Source organism: Mytilus californianus, unplaced genomic scaffold (genome assembly GCF_021869535.1).
Source record: "Mytilus californianus isolate M0D057914Y unplaced genomic scaffold, xbMytCali1.0.p SCAF_4, whole genome shotgun sequence".
NCBI lineage: Eukaryota > Metazoa > Mollusca > Bivalvia > Mytilida > Mytilidae > Mytilus > Mytilus californianus.
In genome coordinates this window covers 11,040,551-11,060,800 of record NW_026262690.1, presented here as the reverse complement: position 1 = coordinate 11,060,800, position 20,250 = coordinate 11,040,551, and the positions used below count along the sequence as shown (strand labels likewise).

At 30.9% G+C, this 20,250-nt stretch overlaps 1 protein-coding gene across 5 annotated transcripts in view; it reads right to left on the bottom strand.

Moving 5' to 3' along the window:
• The window catches only part of LOC127737462 (A disintegrin and metalloproteinase with thrombospondin motifs 18-like), a 270,986-nt gene that overhangs the window by 228,533 nt on the left and 22,203 nt on the right, over nucleotides 1–20,250 (bottom strand). For 4 of the 5 annotated variants that reach the window (XM_052248167.1, XM_052248170.1, XM_052248169.1 and 1 more), the window contains one exon: nucleotides 2,766–2,829. In XM_052248167.1, coding sequence (XP_052104127.1) covers nucleotides 2,766–2,829 — 64 coding nt within the window. Of the gene's footprint in view, nucleotides 1–2,765; nucleotides 2,830–14,917; nucleotides 15,010–20,250 lie in introns of all 5 variants that reach the window. The other variant, XM_052248172.1, reaches the window with a different exon arrangement.

Sequence of the window (20,250 nt, the reverse complement as noted above, 5' to 3'; positions counted from 1 at the left end):
TTTATATAGCATCATGCAAGTACCTAAGTAGTTGTTACTCGTTGGATGTTAATTGCGGTAACGGTAACCAGAAGCGGCTATGACACGGTTTTAGTAATCAAGAAGGAGTAATAAGTCTTAATGGAAAGAATGTTACGAAGTGCGCTCGAATCCAAGCATTCATACTTACTTAACCTTCTTTAATTGTAATATAGCTCTTCAGCTGTTTCTGTTCTTATACATCCTTGGCTTTCAATCATTCAGCATTGAGCGATTCTGATCAATCCAGAAAAGCGATTCAGACGCATGAAATTTATTAAGTATTGTTTTCATTTTTTATTGGTACATATTTTTAACCTTTACTGTTTAGTCCTTTTTTGGTAATACACTTTTGGCTTTTCTAGGTATTTATACATCCCGCCATTTCGAAACTGTGGTATGGTAATTTTTGTATTCTTGTCTTTCATTTTTGCTTATGTACTTTGTTTATAGAGTATCTATATGCCATATTTGTTTTTTATGGTGATTAAGATGTTGACTGCTGTACCCCAATTTTTGACATTTTTACCTATTAGGTCTGTTTGTTTTGCTCACACATTGTTGTCAGTAAAATGGAATTCTTTATGACTGTCATACAGGTGAGAGGTTTAGCTAGCTATAAAACCAGGTTTAATTCACCATTTTCAACATAAAGAAATTCCTGTACCAATTCAGGAATATGACAGTTGTTTTCCATTCGTTTAGTGTGTTTAAGTTTTTGAAATTGCCATTTGATAAAGGTTTCAGTTTTGAGTTTTATTTGGAGTTCGATAATTTCATTATTTTACCTTTTTTCACACTGTCATATTTACTTCCTTTCATTCCAACCTTTAACAGTCTCAATATTTGTATATATATTTTTTACAACTATGAAATGAAATGGTTACATAACATTTCTTTTGAAAAAAAGGAACTCTTTTAAATTACATGTTCAATGATTTCAATTTTTTTTTACTTTTAACCATATTTTGAAATTCTCATATACCCTGTTGTGTTAAATATTTGCCAATTTCTAAATTACAATGTTATACCAATTCTTCGCAAAATGATGCTGAGACAGTTCCACCATGGGAATGAACATTTCCAATCAGAAAACAATCCGGATGATCTCCCTTCCATTCCGTTTCTTCTTCATCAGTTATTGTGGAAACTTTAGCCGAAGGGTGAAGTATTGACTTGGTATGTTGAAGAGTAATTTTGTAAGATTCCCCAAATGCAGATATTTCAATATCAAATGACTCTGTAGAGTCTATTGAGCGTCTTCGTCGATGGATTGATGAAGCATCTAGGCTGCAATTAGAATTATTCTATTATCTATTAAATAGTTCATGCCTTTCTTTGACAACGGTCTATGAACAAATATAAGAAGGTGTCTAATGATTTCACAATCACGGTGGATTATGTATCTTTTTTTCTGTAATTGCAAGCATTGTTTGATACTATTTCACTAGTATTGTTCTACTTGAACTTGTATTGTTGTCAAATGCAATTCTTCTATTTTACTAGTGTTGTGTTGACGTTGCATGTGCTATATAATAATCACGCTACATACGTTCTGGATAGAGCACATTATATTAATATTTTGCAAAACATATGTAATTAATTTAAAAGTAATATATATGTATGTAGGACCCGGAGGTGCGATAGGGTCGCTGAAGTGCGATAGTCACGCTGAAGTGCGATGGTCTACGTCGAAGTGCTATGGTATGTTCGCTGATGTGCGATGATCTATTTGACGAATGATGACTAGTTTAAAATCTACAGATGTGCAATTACATATATTATGAGAAGTACATGTTGATTCTTTTAATATTAAGTATATAAATTTACTTTCATTACTGTCTATCTGTCCTTAATTACTGTTGCATACTAAATGAGAGATTGTCATTTTTTATTTTCTACATATGGACATAATTCTGCATTAACACTTTATTTTTACTTTGTTCTTCTCATGAGTTCATCCGTAATATAACAGAGAGTATGTCTGCGGACCCGTATGTATTTAGAGAATGTCACACTATATTGTACGTACAGAAGAACTTTTAGCAGATTTCGAAAAAAAACGCTACAGAAGGTTTACTTTCCCCTCTCCATCAATCACTCCCCGTTTCTCTTAGTATTTAAATAATTATAAGCCACTTTTGAATTTTAAAAACCTAGAAACACTGCTTCTTACAAACAAATTAATTTCTAAATTGACATGAAAAGCATTGTAAATGTAGTTTTTGTAGACCATCGCATTTCAGCGTTACCACCATCGCACTTCGGCGTAGATATTAACAAGATAGCGTCACAATGCCACCATCGCACTTCATCGTGATGAAAACCGCACTTCAGCGTCAAACCATCGCACCCCTGCGTGACCATCACGGTTCGGAGTACCATGGCCTTTGAGAGTCCTACATGTATATTCATGAGTTAGTTAGACTTCACGATGACAAAAAATCCGAAACATGCAGTTAATAATTAGGAATTCCAGACGACTTGACCGAAAGAAATGAAGAAAACTTTTGATCGTCGTAAACAACAGAGTAAGTCATCAAACAACAAAATAGCGTAAATGTATTCAATTAAATATTCGATACAAGATGACGTGTGCATGACAAATGCTTTAACCCTCGTCTTGTACAAAGATATATCAATATGAATAATGATGGCCTATTGCAATATATTCTATAATATGTTGCAAAACTTTCGAATCAATACTACGTGTGATATAGTTTTCCAACTTAAAGCATTTTTGTTACCTTCAGGAAGCTTTCTGGAGTTGATGAAATCATTTAAGTGACTATCTTCAAAAAATGGTTTTGCCTAAAATTAAAAAAAAAGTCGTATCTTTCACACGTAATTTACAATTCACATGACCATTACCAGTATGGTTTTTTTTATCGTTCAATCAGCCAGCTATCGTACAACCGAAATGTACAAATATATAAAAATACAGTTTTCTGATCCTGCTTCTATGTTTAGTAAACAGTAAAGCTAAAGATAACTGTTTACGCCACAGTTCATGTCAGGCTACTCTTTGAGGACGGCGTGTAAGCCATGTCGATTTCGATTAAAATCAAACACAATGGTAGGAATTTAAAAAAAAAACTAAACCGTAAAGCGCCAAAGTTGAATAACATAATTCAAAGAAATATATTAGAACATGTATTAGCAAAATATTAAATTAATTTATGCTAACAACGAAGCAGAGAAAATCTTTGCAGTCTTAGAATCGTTCAAATATTTAATAATTTATTTAAGAAAATTTCCATCAATTTACATACAGATTTTGTATTTAATATAGTTATGTGCATCACAAGATGATCTTATTTAACTAGATAAACACGGTAGAGCCATCTCCAATAATCAGACATGGCACTTTAACAAAATTTAGCAAACAAAAAAAAAAGGTTTATATTATCTTAGCACTATTAGACTAGACTTGAAACTTGTTTTATAGGTTAGATCGCATTCAAATGAAATTTAGATTAAGTTTTTATTACAATAACATGTTAACTTTCGCATTCAGTAGTAATTTTTGCATTCAAAGTTCTATAAATTCACATACAGTTGCAAACAAAGCAACTTTTTAAACCAAAGAATATGATAAACGATTTGTTATACAAAAGAAGTGAGTTGAAGACTGAAATCCTTCTTTGTATGTTTTGAAATATCTTCTATTTGAGTATATTAAAAGTAATACCGTTTGCACTTCATCCATAGGAAATATCAAAATATTAATCTTCTGTTTAGGTAGATACATATATACAACGTAAGATTACGGTTTAATTTTCATATAACAACTTTTCCATTTTAATCGTTTTAACAATCTATCAACGGGATATCCCGTACACAATTAAGTAATGTGGATCGAACTCAATTTACAAAATATTTTACATTTGCGTTGATCTAGAATTCAAAGTGAAGTGAAATAATTTATTAAATGAAAACAACCGTTCGATATAAAAGAAATAACTATTATCTGATGATTACTAAATATGAACAACTCTTAAATATTTTTAGTGTGATGGTTTGTATGTAACACTTTGATTAATGACCAGAGTCCACAAGTAGCAAACAAAGATGTAAAACATACTGAACAAAACTACAAATATACAACACAAAATCAGCAAAAGCATATCCGAATAAGCTCAAGAATGATAAAAGGAAAGTAATATTGGTACAAACATAACTGTGTAGTTTTGATAAGATTAAAGTTACAGGCTGTTGATACTAGTGAAAGGGACTGTGGGAGAGAGACGACACATACCAAATGGACATTCAAACTTATAAGTCGAAATAAACTGACATCGCCATAGCTAGAAAAAAAAGACCAAATGACAAACAATAGTACACAAAACAAAACATAGAAAACTGAAGACTGAGCAACACGAACCCAACCAAAAACTGGGGATGAGTTCAGGTGCTCCGAAATGGTTATTCGGTAGGTCACATTCGGGAAAAAGGGGACGGGATTGTAGTAACAACAAACTGAATATATCCGCTATATCATCTGTGAAACGGATATTTCATAACGGTGAACCAACTCGTTATAGCGTTGATTTCAATTTGGAACTTTTGGTTTAATAGCTTATTTGTGAGCAGCAACCCTCTATCAAGGAAATACAAGCCCTGAAATATTGTATTAAATGAGAGATAAATACTCCGTATGCAGTCGCTGCTGGAATGTTGCTACATGTACATAGAAATTGAAAGTTCACAATTTCGAAGTGAAATCATCTCTTTTGTCGTAAAGTTTTGTTTTTAACCGACCGTCATTGTTAATTTCTAGATCTAAGTCAAGATATAAGGCAGAATTAATTGTATCTGTTGCATCCTTTATCTCATGGTTGATGAGATAGATGCTTTCAACATTGTCACCAAATATTGAATTATTTAGTGAGAGAGCATAATCTATATAGCGGAAAGTAAAGTTAAATGATACCACACACTTCTTTTCTTTCTTTCGTGTATAAAGATAACCTCATATGAATAAAGGAACAAGTCTGCAAGAAGTTAGTTCCCATGTCTTTCGAACGTAACAAATATGTTGTCAATCAAGAAATCAAGCATCTTGATAATGTCAATTTGGGAGTGTTTTTTTACAAAGTAAGATTTGTCCATCCCTAAGACAAGATACTTTATTCATTCTTTTTTATGAAACAAAGCAGGACCAACTTTATCAATTTGTCTCTACGTTTGGAGTGGGGATTACTTGTGTAAAGTGTAGAAAAGTCAAATGCTTTAATATTATTGCAAGATGAAAGAATCTTAGACTGTATGTACTCTTAAACTTTGAAATTTTTTAATATCCAAATCTGATTCACTCTACCTCTAGAATAAGTAGTTTCACAATAACTTTGAAGCCCGGTGTTGATTGCTGATAAAATTGATGTTAATAATTTAGAAAGAGGTTTCCTGGAGCACTCAGAAGACCCAGCAATATAACGTTGTTTGTAAGGATCCAGTTTTTCATCTTTGTTTGTAATTCCAACATAGAAAAGACCTATGATTATCCAGGATTTCCACCTTGGTAAGTGTCGTGGGGGGTATATGTTGAGTTTCCAAGTTAATTGTCAGTACCTAATTCATTTATCAAGCAGTTTATGTAATGTTATTTACACACAAAAACGATGTTTATGTCATAAGGCAAATTTTGTTAATAGTAAAAAAAAAGGGTAAAACATGTTACACAGAAGAACAAGTGATCAGTATGCTGGAGTTTCTTACGGACAACATATTTGTTGAATTTGGAGGTAGACTTTTTCAACAAATTGTCGGCATTCCTATGGGAACGAACTGTGCGACTCTCCTTGCCGACCTCTTCTTTTTTTCATATGAATCGGAGTTCCTTCAGACACTTGTCAAAAACAAGAAGATCAAAGAAGCCAGATTATTTAATTTCACTTTCAGATATATTGATGATGTTCTTTCCATTAACAATCCGAACTTTTCTGATTGGATTCCATTTATATATCCCCCAGAACTAGAAATTAAAGAAACAACAGACACGGCTTCCTCCACCTCATTTTTAGACTTATACCTCGAATTTGACATACACAGTCATCTCAGTACCAGAATCTATGACAAACGAGACGATTTTAATTTTGAAATTATCAATTTCCTCCTCCTTAGTAGCATTATACCAACTTCACCTGCATATGAGATATACATTTCCCAACTTATTCAATATTCAAGAGCTTGCAGCTCCTACTCAGACTTTGTAAAACGTCACCAGTGTCTGAGCAGAAAGTTGAACCAGTGGTATGTCAAAGAACGTCTCGTCCTTTTTCTAAAAAAGTTCATCGGAAGGTACCAAGACCCTGTTGATAAATATTCCGTATCAACTTCACAAATAATACATGATGGTCTTGATGTTTAGATTCTGCGTACTGACGTTACTTGTCATCTTAATAACGTGTTATATTGTTCTTTTATTTGTCTTTGTTTTATTATTAATATTACTTTTACTGTTTGGTCTGTTTTCTGTGATATCCATTTGACGTGGCTCGGTACTTATACATCCCGTCAATGTGTTTGTATTATCTTTCATTTTTGCTGGTGTGTTTTGTACGTGTGACTCTATGTGTTTCTTTGGTACATATGACGTAGCTCTGTACTTTTAAAGATCCCACCATTTTGTTATTGTTCTATTATAATACCATTATGTTATTGTTCTATTATAATTTTGAAAATACATTGACCGACGAAATTATTTTACTCGCGTAGTGGTTTTAACCATATGTGGATTCTTAAAAACTTCTGGATAATTTTAAATCTCGGTCTTTTCCTGAAATTAGTTCTAACAAAAACTTTTGATTTTTCAATCCTGTATACCACCATTCTCCATGTGAAATTATAATTTTGAAAATACTTTGAACGACAAAATTATTTTGTATTTCTTCCTGCGTCAAACACGCGACTCTACACTTAGAGTAGATGTGAATGCAGTCACAGGACTTTAAATTTTTCAATCCTTTATGGGTTGATTTAAAATACATATATAAGTAAGCAATGAATGTGATTGTTAAATTTGATAGATTCTTTTTGTGCTTCTTTGTTAAATGTTTGTTTGTTTTGAGATTGTGACACAGTGATGACTGCTGTACCCATATTTTGACAATATTACCTATTCTGTCTGTTTTGTTCACGCATCGTTGTAAATATAATTGAATTTGATGCGACTGTAATACAAGTGAGAGGTTTAGCGCTATAAAACCAGGTTCAATCCACCATTTTCTACATAAGAAAATGCCTGTACCAAGTCAGGAATATGACAGTTGTTGTCCATTCGTTTGATGTGTTTTATCATTTGATTTTGCCATTTGATTAGGGACTTCCCGTTTTGAATTTTCCTCGGAGTTCAGTATTTTTGTGATGTTACTTTTTGTTGGGGGCTTTATCTGCGGGGATAACAATATATTTGTCTTGGCGGTAGGACAGGTGTTTTGCAACATTTGGGTCTTTAAAGATCGATGCAGCATGGGTATTCATAGACCCATTCAGTTTTTTAATTTTGATTTGTATCAACGACCTCACAGCCTTAATCCATTCAGAAAGAGTATCTACGTCTTCTTTCTCGCGTTTAATCTATTGCCTGTTGGAAGTTCCGAGGTAAACAATAAACAAATGTCTGTTCGCAATGTTAAGCTTTTAATCGACCCGAGTATAGAAAATTTTCGAATAGAATTAACAGAGAGTACAAAAACTAGAGGCTCTAAAGAGCATGTGTCGTTCACTTAGGTCTATTTGCATCCTCATCAATTGACACTTTCGAACAATTTAGACTAGAACATTATTCATAACTAAAATCTATTATAATTTTAAAGAAAACAGGCAAATTTGAACAAAGTTAACATCGCCGATGGGATGCATCTAGACGTAGAACAGCTACATCAATGGACATGCATTGAAAGACAAACAGTTAGGGTTTTTTTTTATCATCAAATAAAATAAGGCAATTATCAACCAGATACCAAATAACGTGGATTTAAGCAACTACAGGTCGCCGAATACGGTCTTTTATAGTAAGCTATAAAGACCTCGGCATGACTAAATGTAACACGGTTCAAAAGAGAGAACCAAAAGCCTGATTAATACATATTTATTTGCCTTTAATCTAGATTTTGGAAACTTATCAAGTTATATGTTGAGTCCATAAATGTCACGTTCATCAATGGATTGAAACATCATAAAGCTCTACACCTACGTTATTAACAAAATATTAAATGGAAACGAGAAAACATCATAACATTTTCACAAAATATTGAACACATGTTCATTCGTAGTAATTTCTGTGATCGATATTTCTTTACTTACAATTAAATATTTTCACAGTATTTTTGTTTTAATTAGGTTAAAAATGACATCACAATACATTTCGTTGCCATTCACTATTGATGCACTTCAATAACATAAATTTTCGAAGATTTTAACCTTTTTTTTCTTAATATTATATACCATAAAAATTTTATATGACAAAAATCGCAAAATAAAGGAATGACATATTTAACTTTATTACAACAAGATATTGCTTAAATACATACTATCGAGGGTGAATAGTGTAACGATTTTAGATTTGTATACATTCATTTAGAACAAAAAAAAATGATTAGTTGAATTCAGTTAATTTTAGTTTATTTGTACATACAGTGCGGTATTAAACTGCTCAATTTACAAGGTCTTCACACCCATTAATGGTGTGCATATTATCAGAATTGAAATTTCTTTGTAGTACCTTCTATCATGATTTCCTTGATAAATGGTTGCTGCTTACAAGGAAGCTATTTAATCATGGGTTGTAAATGGTAAAGTTGAAATCCCCTTTGAAAAATTGTACAGACGTCATTTTGATTTGGTTAACCGTTTTGGAATATCTGTATCACAGAGAGCAATGCATATGGTCCAATTGTTGTAGTCACAATTTGGTCTCTTTTTCATCATGATTGTATCATTTCATATAATGAATAACTTGATTTCTCATACAGCTAGTAATATAGTTATAGAGAACATATCTAAACATAACTTAGATACAATTATTACATGCATGTCTTCAATGCATAGAGAGAACAAAAGTTTTGAAAGATTTTAACATTTCAAAACAGTAAATTAAACGAAATGATCGCATTGATAATATGTCATGTCAGCACCGAAGTAAGATAAAAAAAGAGGTGAAAGATACCAAGGAGGGATTTTAAAACTCATCGGTAGAACAAAAACGCATCAACGACACCAAGCCAGTCAGACGCGCGTTTCGTTTATACAAAACACATAGATGTAAAAAAAAAAAAAACATTTTGAAACCAAATCAATAATCGAGCAAAATGTAATAAACCCCCAACACTCTCCAAATTAAAAAAAAAACTTTTGCAAAATAAGACGTATGCCATCTATGAGTTATAAAACCCTTTGGGATTCGAATATTTTTCTTAATTTATAGAAATGACCTTATCAATGATATTAATCACATAAGAGCTGACTACTAGGCTGGTGATATCAAGTGGCAATGGGGACAAGACGCCTATTTGAATTAAAATCATCATGTTGCTTAACACTAGTATTAAGTATTGTATTTTGTGGTATTTCATTTTTCCATGAAAATGTTTTTTATAGTTAAAGTCTTGTCTATCCATTGTTCTTCAAAACCTGTTTTCATTGCAAACTTTCAAATTCGTTTAAGTTTACGAGTTAGAAAATTAATATGTACCGATGGTTTTTGAATTTAGTGATGTCTTATGGTTAGATAAGAGACTAGTTTCTACCATTTTACAAGGAATCCTGAATGCTTACATTGAATTAAGAACATGCGATTGCTAATCAGACTAATAACCACCAAAGACCAATGACAATGCTGTGAGCATTTATGAGTCGCTGCATTGCCTTCAACAATGAGCTAAATCGTACTGTATATGACGATATAAAACAAAACCATCAAGGATTATTTTAAATGTTTTTAATTTTTACGCCATTAAAATATCGTATGGCCATGATTTAAGCAATATTTGTGTTTGTATATTAAACATGATATAAATTACGATTGCATATTGTATGAAACTTCCATATAATGCAATCAAATGACAATCAACGGTCTATTTACTTTTATGTAGCAAACTAACAAACACAAGTGCACCACTAGCTGACATGTTAATTTGTAATTATAGTATTCAAGGTTTAATTGTCAATTACAATTTATATGTTATATGGGAAAATCCCTCAATATAAAGGATAAAAGTACGACGAAAACTTTCACCGTTACTTATAAGTAGCTTTATTTGTAGTGCGCTCGCTTAGCCAAATATGTGCGCACATGTCTTGTGCTTCTAAAATTGGCTCAAATCTTGATATACAATTTTATTGATTGATTGTTGCTTGCTTAACATCTAGTGATAATTATTTCATGCATATTCAGGACGAAATATATAATTGAACTATGGTCATTTAGAACATATTGATAATGTTCATTAAAGTAAATATGCAATAGAAGTATACTGCAAGTGATTTTTACCCGTGAACGTAGATGTCGCAGCCCATATTTCATTTTCAATTATCTTTGAACCTTACGATTTCAAAATATGATAAACTATTTTCCTAACCCTAACCTGAACTTGTGCACAACAGATGTTTAACACAGCAGCAAAGCTTGCCACCTTTGATAATGTAACTTTCAATTTTTCAGATTAGATAACATTGAAAGTGTTAAAGGGTTACAAATTCAATTATTTCAAGCACAGTCTTTAAATAGGAGTCTAACAGAGTTTACAATATCAAATAAAACTAGGTATAATTACATCTAATTAAGTTACATTTAAAATGTTCACTTGATTTAATATATTTTTCTTATCATTTGAAATTAAAAGTTCACCACCTAATCTGATCATTGAGAATTTGGCAAAGTTAGTCAGGATTAAAACAGAAATTTTATTTTTCTATGGTTGTACCCGGAGCATTTATATTGTGCAACTCTGGGTCACTTCTCTGTAGAGACTGAGTAGAGAAAATATTAATATCCCATGATGATACCTTTCACCAAACCAGAGGCAATTTTTTATAATCGATAATGTCAACCAATTATAAGCGGTAGATTTTTCCAAGCTGGTTTTGTCTCTAGCATGCTGTAAATTATAAATTGATCGTATTTCTTTCTTCTAATAAATGTGGAATTTACAAATACAAACAAACTAGCACACCATATGTGGATATGTTACGTGTTTTGTTTTGTTATGAAATATTATTAACTCGTACAAATTATGTCTTATATACTTAGTTCCAAATTAAAAAGTGCATCAATGTTGTGAAAAGAAATAGAGACGACAGAAGATGCAAAAGATACAATACAAAATTCATAAGTCCAATAAACACTGACAATACCATGGCAGATAACGACGAAAAGACAGAAAGCTGTCCACAAAACACTGAAAAACTTTAGATTGGGCACGACCAAAATCCAGGGTTTATCACATGTGCTCCATAATAATAATCAGATTTTGTTTCAGAAGTAGTACCCGTCGTGTTGCTGATGGTAAGGTCAAATTAAATGATGACTTCTAAAACGAGTAAGAGAGGACGGGACAGTGGCAATGCCAGTTGGGACATATCCATGGTTCAACGTGTATATTTGCAGTGGTACTATATTGCTACACAAATATTTTTGCCATAAATCAATGCAACAGTAGTATGCCGCTGTTAAATAGTCATAAATCGATTTAACTGAAACAAATCCGGGTCAAAACCAAAACCTAGGGAAACACATCAACTATAAGAGGAAAACAACGGACCAACATAAACACTGAACTGCTACAAAAACAAACGCCAACATACATAGAAACGGACTATTTGATAACAACTGCCATATTCCTGACTTGGTACAGGTCATAAAATAGTTTAAAAAAGCCGAAAATAGGTGACCGAATATTTTAAAGATTGTTATTTTTAAGCGACAGTAGTTAACCGATATTCTAATCTTTTAAATCGATTAGGAAACGTAATGACGAAAGCGCAATCAGTTATATTAAGTCATATTTTTACATTCTGTTCATGTACTGTTCATGAATAATGAGTTACAAAAATACAAACATCAGATATCAAAATTTAAATGAGGAGATGTGTTATCGTCTTTGATAGGTCATTGTCGTATAAAAGCAGATCAATTCAAACAGTAATTACTGGGTTGGTTATCATGTATAAATATATTGTATACAACACATAGTAAGAATATCAAAGCTCAATATGTTGCATAAAAAATACAATTACACCCACTGATTTCTCATTCATATAAGCATACGCTGTACACGATATTAAATTAATTACGCGATTAAATCTGAAGTTAATATCCTGTTTTCAAATTATATTCTGTAATTTTGAAAATTAATTGCGTTTAGGAACACCGGTCTACTTTAACTGCTAACGCCTTGGTACCGAAATTGCACCTTTTGTGACATTTCACCTCCGATTATTTAGGAAAATGACAAAAAAAAGTCCATTCTGTGTCTCTTTCGTAGATTAATCCTTATTTACTATATAGTTCTACAAATTAAATTTTGAATCCATACTGAATCAAAGAAAAATGGAATTGAACCAACACATGCTTTACAACACATCTGAAAAATCTGATAACTGATGTTTTTGTTACTAGTATATTGTTTAACATATATTTTACCATTTAACAATAGTTCATTCTTGTAATGTGTGTGGAATGAAAAGGACTTTCTAATTTATCGTTTTTTAAAGAAGTTTTTTTGTAGGCGTCGCATGCAACGTTTTCGAAAAATTTAATTTTTTCACTGGAGACTTTATCTGTTAATATATAGTGTAAACGTTTTGGGTATATTTAAGTATATCTGGCTACAGTACTTGCAACCTAAGGCGTTACTGTTTGACGTGAACTTGACTGATCGGTGAATGATCGGTGACGGATGTTTGACTGATCGATGACTGATCGGTGATCGATGACCCATAGAATCCGTCAGATACGTCAAATAAGCTATGTGAGAGTTACCTTGACAACGGTCAGCGATCGATCAGTAAAGTAATTATATGCACGGATCGGACGGATACGTATATAATTAAAATTCTTATGTAAAACGAACTCCACAGTATTTACATTCGATAAACGCGGACCTCTACGAAGACACCTTTACTCGTTAATTTTTAATCAACTGGTTGCAATAACACATAAATAATATACAAATTACTTTTCAAGCATTATATGTATTACTTAATATTCTCTTGTACTTGAACGTGGTATGTTTTATTCAAAATCATAAGGCCTCAAGTAACGATTTTTTTATAACAATTTCATACTTCATTTCAAAATTGTAAGGACAAAAATACTTTAACTTTTTTTGTGTTGAATACGAATGTAATAATTTCTTTATTTTGATAGAAGTTACGAAATTCCATTAGATTTCAGTATTTTTTGTACGTCAGGATTGATTGTTTTCCATGAAATATGCTAACTTTTAGGGAAAAGATACTAAATTTTTTTCGTGTTGAATAAAAATGCAAACTTTTTTTTCTTTTATATCAGAAATAAACCAACCTCAAATGCAATCAGACATTAAAAATGCATTTAGATCAGTACTTTTGTATAAGATGTGAATAATTTAAGGATATATATGCATAAACTTATGTTTTTTTTTAATAAGAATGCAATATTTTTTTTATTTTACAGGAAATTATTGACCGCCATTGGATTTTTGTACTTTTTGTAGTTCAGGATTGTTTTTTTTTCCATGAAACTAAAAGAATATCACAGAAAAAATACTCAAATGCTGTTCGCAATGTATAAAATTAATAATTTTTCTTCTTTTGATGAAAGATAATGAATGTTATTTGAAACTAGTTGTTTTAAAAGCCTCAAGATCAGTTTTTTTTATAAGAAATTTAATAATGTAAGGAGAATAAAACTTAAACTTTTGTTTGTGTTGAATACATATACAATAATTTCTTTATTTTGATAGAAATTATGAACCGCCATTTGATTTCAGTACTTTTTGTACATCCGGATTGGTTGTTTTTCATAAATTATGGTGAATTTCAGGGAACAGATACTAAATTTTTGTTCGCGTTGCTTAAAAATGCAAATATTTCTTCTTTTATTTCTAAAATATTGCAACGTCACTTTCAATAAGTCATTATAAATGCCTTTAGATAAGCAATTTTGTACAAAATGTGAATTATTGAAGGATAAATATGCATACACTTTTGTTTTTGTTGAATAAGACTGCTATCATTTCTTTATTTTAATGGAAATTATGGATCGCCATTGGATTTTTGTATTTTTTGAAATTCAGAATTGGTAGTTTTTCATAAAATTAATAGAATATCAGAGAAAATATACTAAAATGTTGTTTGCATTGTTTAAAATTACAAATTTTTCTTTTTTTGATAAATAAAAATGCAATGATTTTGTTGAAAGATATGTCTAATTGCAATTTATGGAAATTTCTTTAGTCTCAAGGCAAACATTAAAGATTTCCTCTGCTTTTTTGCATAATGAATGCAATTTGAGTACTCGGTACATTCAGGGTAATGTAACTTTATACCATCGTCTACATTATGACTATTATAAAAATAAAACTATGATTTGTTACCTTTTTTAACTTTTTGTTTAACAAAAAAACAGCATATACGCAGATTTAAATACACTTGTCATTTAATCAGTCACCAAATTTATTGTAAATTATGATTGCCTCCTTATACACATAGTCAAAAGTGAATTTTTATACCATATTTATTGTTTAAAAAAATGTTTAAAAATTCATGGTTAGATATATAACACTGACAAAAGAGGCAATGGTTGCGAACTGTTTGTTGTTTTCAATTAGTGCTTGTTTCGTACAAGTACAGTTCTTCTGGTTCAACAAACGTTAATATAATCTGTATTTAGTATTTAGTTTTTATTATAACATACCATTTCTGTGTCATTTGGTCTCTTGTGGAGAGTTGTCTCATTGGCAAGCATACCACATCTTCTTTTTTATACTTATCTCAAAGATATCAAAACTAAAAAATAAAAGTTTAACGATATCACATCATCAGATACCTGTTCCGGCTTAGGAAACTTATTCTTTCAATTATCATATCTTATAGTTTGTTGTCATTAAGGAAATTTGCTATTCATGACGGACCGATAGTTTCCATATTAAAGAGACATTAATGTACTTTGAAGATTACATGTTGACTTCTAGGAGTTGTTTGTTTTTGCTTTTATTTCTTGCTAATCATTATGTGTCAAATATTTCATTCATGTTAAGGACGTAAACAAAATAGAATATATAACAAATAAGAATGTACCGCAAAGTGAGTTGGTATTTATCGCGAGAGGTTAATTTGAAATACATATTACTTTAATAACCTTTTAACTAAGGATATGTTGTCATTTTGAAGTCTTTTATAAATATAAAAAAAACAATAATATGATACCAAGGTGCAGCAAATAGTATAAGTCAAAGAGGAAATGACGACCGAATCATTCAACAAACCGAAAGAAAAAAGATAGAAAGACATTTAGTATTCAAGCAAACACAGTTTTTCAGACAAAGTGAAAAGTCAACGAACTTTGTATGACCACAATAACAAATAAGCATAGCAAGTGCATCAATTATTGACAGTAAATAAACAGTTTTTCAAACTGATGTCTATAAATATATCTGTAAATGTCATATTTATTGAACTAGTGGTTACGTTAAAGTGTTGTCAATTTCAAAGTTAATTGCTCATTCAATAAAAAATGCACTATGTAGGATAAACACATTCGCAAAAATTTGATAATAGAAATTAAATTGAATATTGGAGCAGCTTCATTTTTAGTTAAGTTTCTTTAATAACAAATTCGTGCGATTATATTTCATAAACAATCTCTAACATTTTAATTAACCTTGAAACCATGATTTCTATTTTTAAATATCAAATATTTTTACCATTTAAATTGATAGATCAGATCGATTCTCCAACTTAACTTTGGTTAAACACGTAAGTAGTTTTTAACAAAACAATAACCCTTTGTCAACTTTTATAATGTAACTTAATTGAAAAAAATATACTCCTTACAATGTGTATGTGTACGTTTATATTCATCTACCTTGCGTAATAAAAAAGGGTAAATGATACTATCATATTTGATAACACTTCATGTAAGAGACCGACAGAATAAAAGACCAATTAATCAATTTCAAGTGACAGTTGTAATAATTGAACATAATCAAATTTAATAGAAGGAGACCTTTAAACTGTGCAAAGGATAACCTTGAGTACATTATATTCTACCATACAGTATAAAATCAGATCAACAATAAATAAGATACTCTAGCTTAATAATTAATTCAAATAGGAGGGCTTCTGAAATTACTAAAATAGTAAAAGGGAAAAAAAAACAACCACCGAAAAGTTTAAAGAACAAAAACGTGAAGGCGTTGCAGTATAAAACTAATAAAAGTTAAGCCACCGATTTCAAAGCATAGGGCACCATAGGCCTGATTTCACAGGTTAAGCATTTTGGGCTTGCTTTCAGTTAGGGTTATCATTCTTTGAACTTTTTTTTATTGTTTAAGTTTTACATATTGTCGAGCAGTAATAAACTTGACGAGGAAGCGGAGCCGGGTACTAATATATAAGACTGCTAAACATAAGATTAAAAATTATACTCTATCTTAATTTTAGTCTTATGCATTTGGTGAATCAAGCCTTTTACGCAAACTAATTCGCAATGTCTGCCTGGTGATAAACAGATGTTCATAACAGCTTTAAAGACGGCGTACTGAAGTCGTCAATTGGCTACGGTCATCGTGATTGTCATTGGATATGGACAGCAATGGCATACGCGTGAGAGTTTTGCTCATCCAAAAGGTTGGTTCAAAATTTTAAATACATTTCAAGTCAACATTTTATATGAGTTGGATATTTTGTTTGTTCAAAATGTCAGCGACGGACGTTTAAAAACTTATTATGCCCTAAGCTATGAGGTAGCTTTTATTTCTCTGAGTATGATTTTTTTCACACCTACAGCTCTTAACAGTAAGCGAACATAATTTCAAATGTTGTTCCTACAGGTCTAGGGCTTATTATTGATCGAACTCTCAAATTCAAGACACGAAATTACAGAAATGTTCAAAGTACTGGATCCGCTGGGAATATTAGTGTTAAGGTCAGATACGTTCCGTATGATTACTTCAATAACGATGTAATACAATTTGAAGGTATACCAATAAAACGAAAGATGTATGCATGCTTTTAACAGGTGCTCTAGCAGGTGCTTTATGAAGTGACACACATCTTCACATAACAATTAATAAAAACTAGCATAATCAGTCAACGCATACAACTACATTATATAAGATGACAAATGTTATATTTGCTACATCACTGTATTATTATACAAACTTTCTATATTGAAACACCAGACATCAAATATCAAAATCAGCAAGGTGTCATTACAGGGTTTGGCAAGTATATAGAGACAGAAACAATGATTACAGTGCAGAGATATAGTTTCATAATTTAAAAGTTTAACAAATATATTATATCTCAATATGTTTATCTGTAATACTCCTCTTTGTATGAAATAAAATCGTGCGTAAATATTTGATCTTTCTATACATATTCTAGTATATGATATCGTATTCATTATATGATATCGTATTCATTATATGATTCAATCTGAATTAACTGATTAAAATTTATACATCAAACGTTGAATTAGATCCAATTCATTCTATAGAAATGATAATATTATTAATATACATGGTAGTTGTAGATACTGGTCTACTTTTTTTTTAGCAATTAGTAATGTTGAAAATTACATTTCTTTTTATTCCGAAATAACACAATTAAAAAATAGTTATATCACGTTGATGAGGTTTATTTGCTCGATACACACTGTTTTCTGGACTATTGCTTGTATTTTCTGTTGTCTGTGGTTGTGTCTGTCAGCTTTCAACGTTGATGTTTTAACATTCTTTCAATTTCTATTTACATTTAATAATTTCATTAGTGCACCATTGTGTCTTATAAGTGACAGAAACTAATCAAGAAGGCCTTGTCAATAAAGAGAAGATGAATAAGAGAGGCGAAAGATACCAAATTCAAACTCATAATCCCCCACCAAAAACCGGGGGTGCTCCCGCAGGGGTAGCAGATCCGGCTCCACACGTGGCACCAGAGTTGCGTAAGAATCCTTGATGATAATAAAATATAATGTCAGAAGGATAATAGTAAACAATACTAATACTTAGTAGAAAATTAAAATATAAAGAGATCAAAACAGAAAATTGATTTGATTTCAAACATATTTTATTCATAAAGATAGGAAAAGGATTGAGCAACACGCACAGCCTATAAAAGCTCTCTCCATATCACATGTACGAGGTTTCCATCATATAACCAACTGTATTTAATAAAGTGGAACCACAGTGGAAATGCATGCTACTTAAGAGCATACACAAACAAATACATATTAACAGTGTTAATTACAATTTTATATATTATATATCATATTTAAGGGAGTAGGCAATTAACCATCGTCATTTATTCAAGTGCCTTGCGACATCTATCTATGAACACCATTTATAAGTCATTAGAAATATATACATAAGGGATCGAAGAGACACTAAGCTTACTTAGTGAAATAAACGAAATAATGTTGGGGAAAAAAAATAAGAAAAAAAAAACAAAAGAAAAAAATTACAAGGTAAAAACGATGAGTGTCAATGATATATTTCTGAACAGATTTGAAAAAATCAATATTTTTATCATATGAAAATAATCTATATCCAAAAAGTAATAAGTCAATATTTATGTCAACATTATTATCAATAATTGAGTGAATGAAATCAAAGTAAGATCTGTCTAAAAAAAAATGCTGGCTATCCTCAACAGTGTGGTTACAGTTTGAAAAAAATAGTGTTTCTTACAAAAATTGAATAAGCAAACAATGCCCTAGGTTGCTAGCATTATTTCTAAGGTGACGATGACTGATATTATACGGTCCCAAAAGTGCTCCTTGAGGAGAACCTCCATGTATACTTTTTAAAGATAATTAAAAGCCATCTGAAACCACTTTTTGTTGACGATCTGAAAGATAACTTTCCATCCAAAATAACAGCTAATAATTTAAGCCAGGCTGTTTAAGTTTAAATAAAAGTAATTTATGCCATTCCATAGATACGTCACAAAATACAAACCTTACATCCCTCCCACTATCCATATCACTGATAATGTTATGATATATTTCAATTAGTTGATAAACAGTAGAGTCTCCTGGCTGGAATCCAGATTGAAACTTTGAAAAAAGGTTATTACTCTTCATATAATTAAACAAAAAAAGTAAAATAACAACAATACTTAACTCCAACAAGGAAAATTCAAAAAACGGAAAGTCCTTAATCAAGTATTTAAAAAGAATTTTAAAATATTTTTACAAACAGCACTAGTAACAAAAATAGGACGATAGGTAAGAGCTGAATGTGTACTACCTTTTCCATTAAAGATGGGATTAACATGTGCAATTTTCCATAACATCGGAAACTGTTTAAGTGAAAGAGAATATTAAAGAACTTAGTTAATGGTTAAGATATAGAGCTATCAACCTCTTTTAAAACTTTAGGACTGATACCATCAGTTCCAGCTGGTTTATTTATATTCAAAACTTTAAATGATTTAAAATTTCTTTCTCAGGAATAACAAGTTTGTTTAAATGAAATGGAGAAAGCTCGTTATTATCATGAATGTCTGGTTCCGTATCAATATTATGTTTATGATCTCTGATCTGTCCAATGATTAAAAAACAAACTTGGCTATCATTTTCTAAAAAGGGAGTGAATCTCCAGAAACAGAAAGTTGATAATTCAATATTGATGGTGTTGGTTTGCATATTCCAAATGGACTTATGAGAATTGAACATCGGTACCCTACTGTTGCCTTTAATTGATATGTTTGACGTGTGCCTATGTTGCCTATGGTATTTATCTGCATTAGCTAAAATGTAATAGGTACATATTACAATTATGAACAATAAACGGGCACTGAAAAACATACTGCCGTAATCATATCAAATAGTCTATCGGGGATTTTTGTATAAGTTATTTTAGTCAAAATCTGATAATAAAAAAATTATCAATTTTTGGCAACACATCAACATAATTTGAAACAAATCTGAACCTATCTCGTTGAAACTATATGAATGAAATCATTTTAATTTTAATGTTTTACTTAATCAAATACACAAATCTAGTTAATAACCTTAGGCGA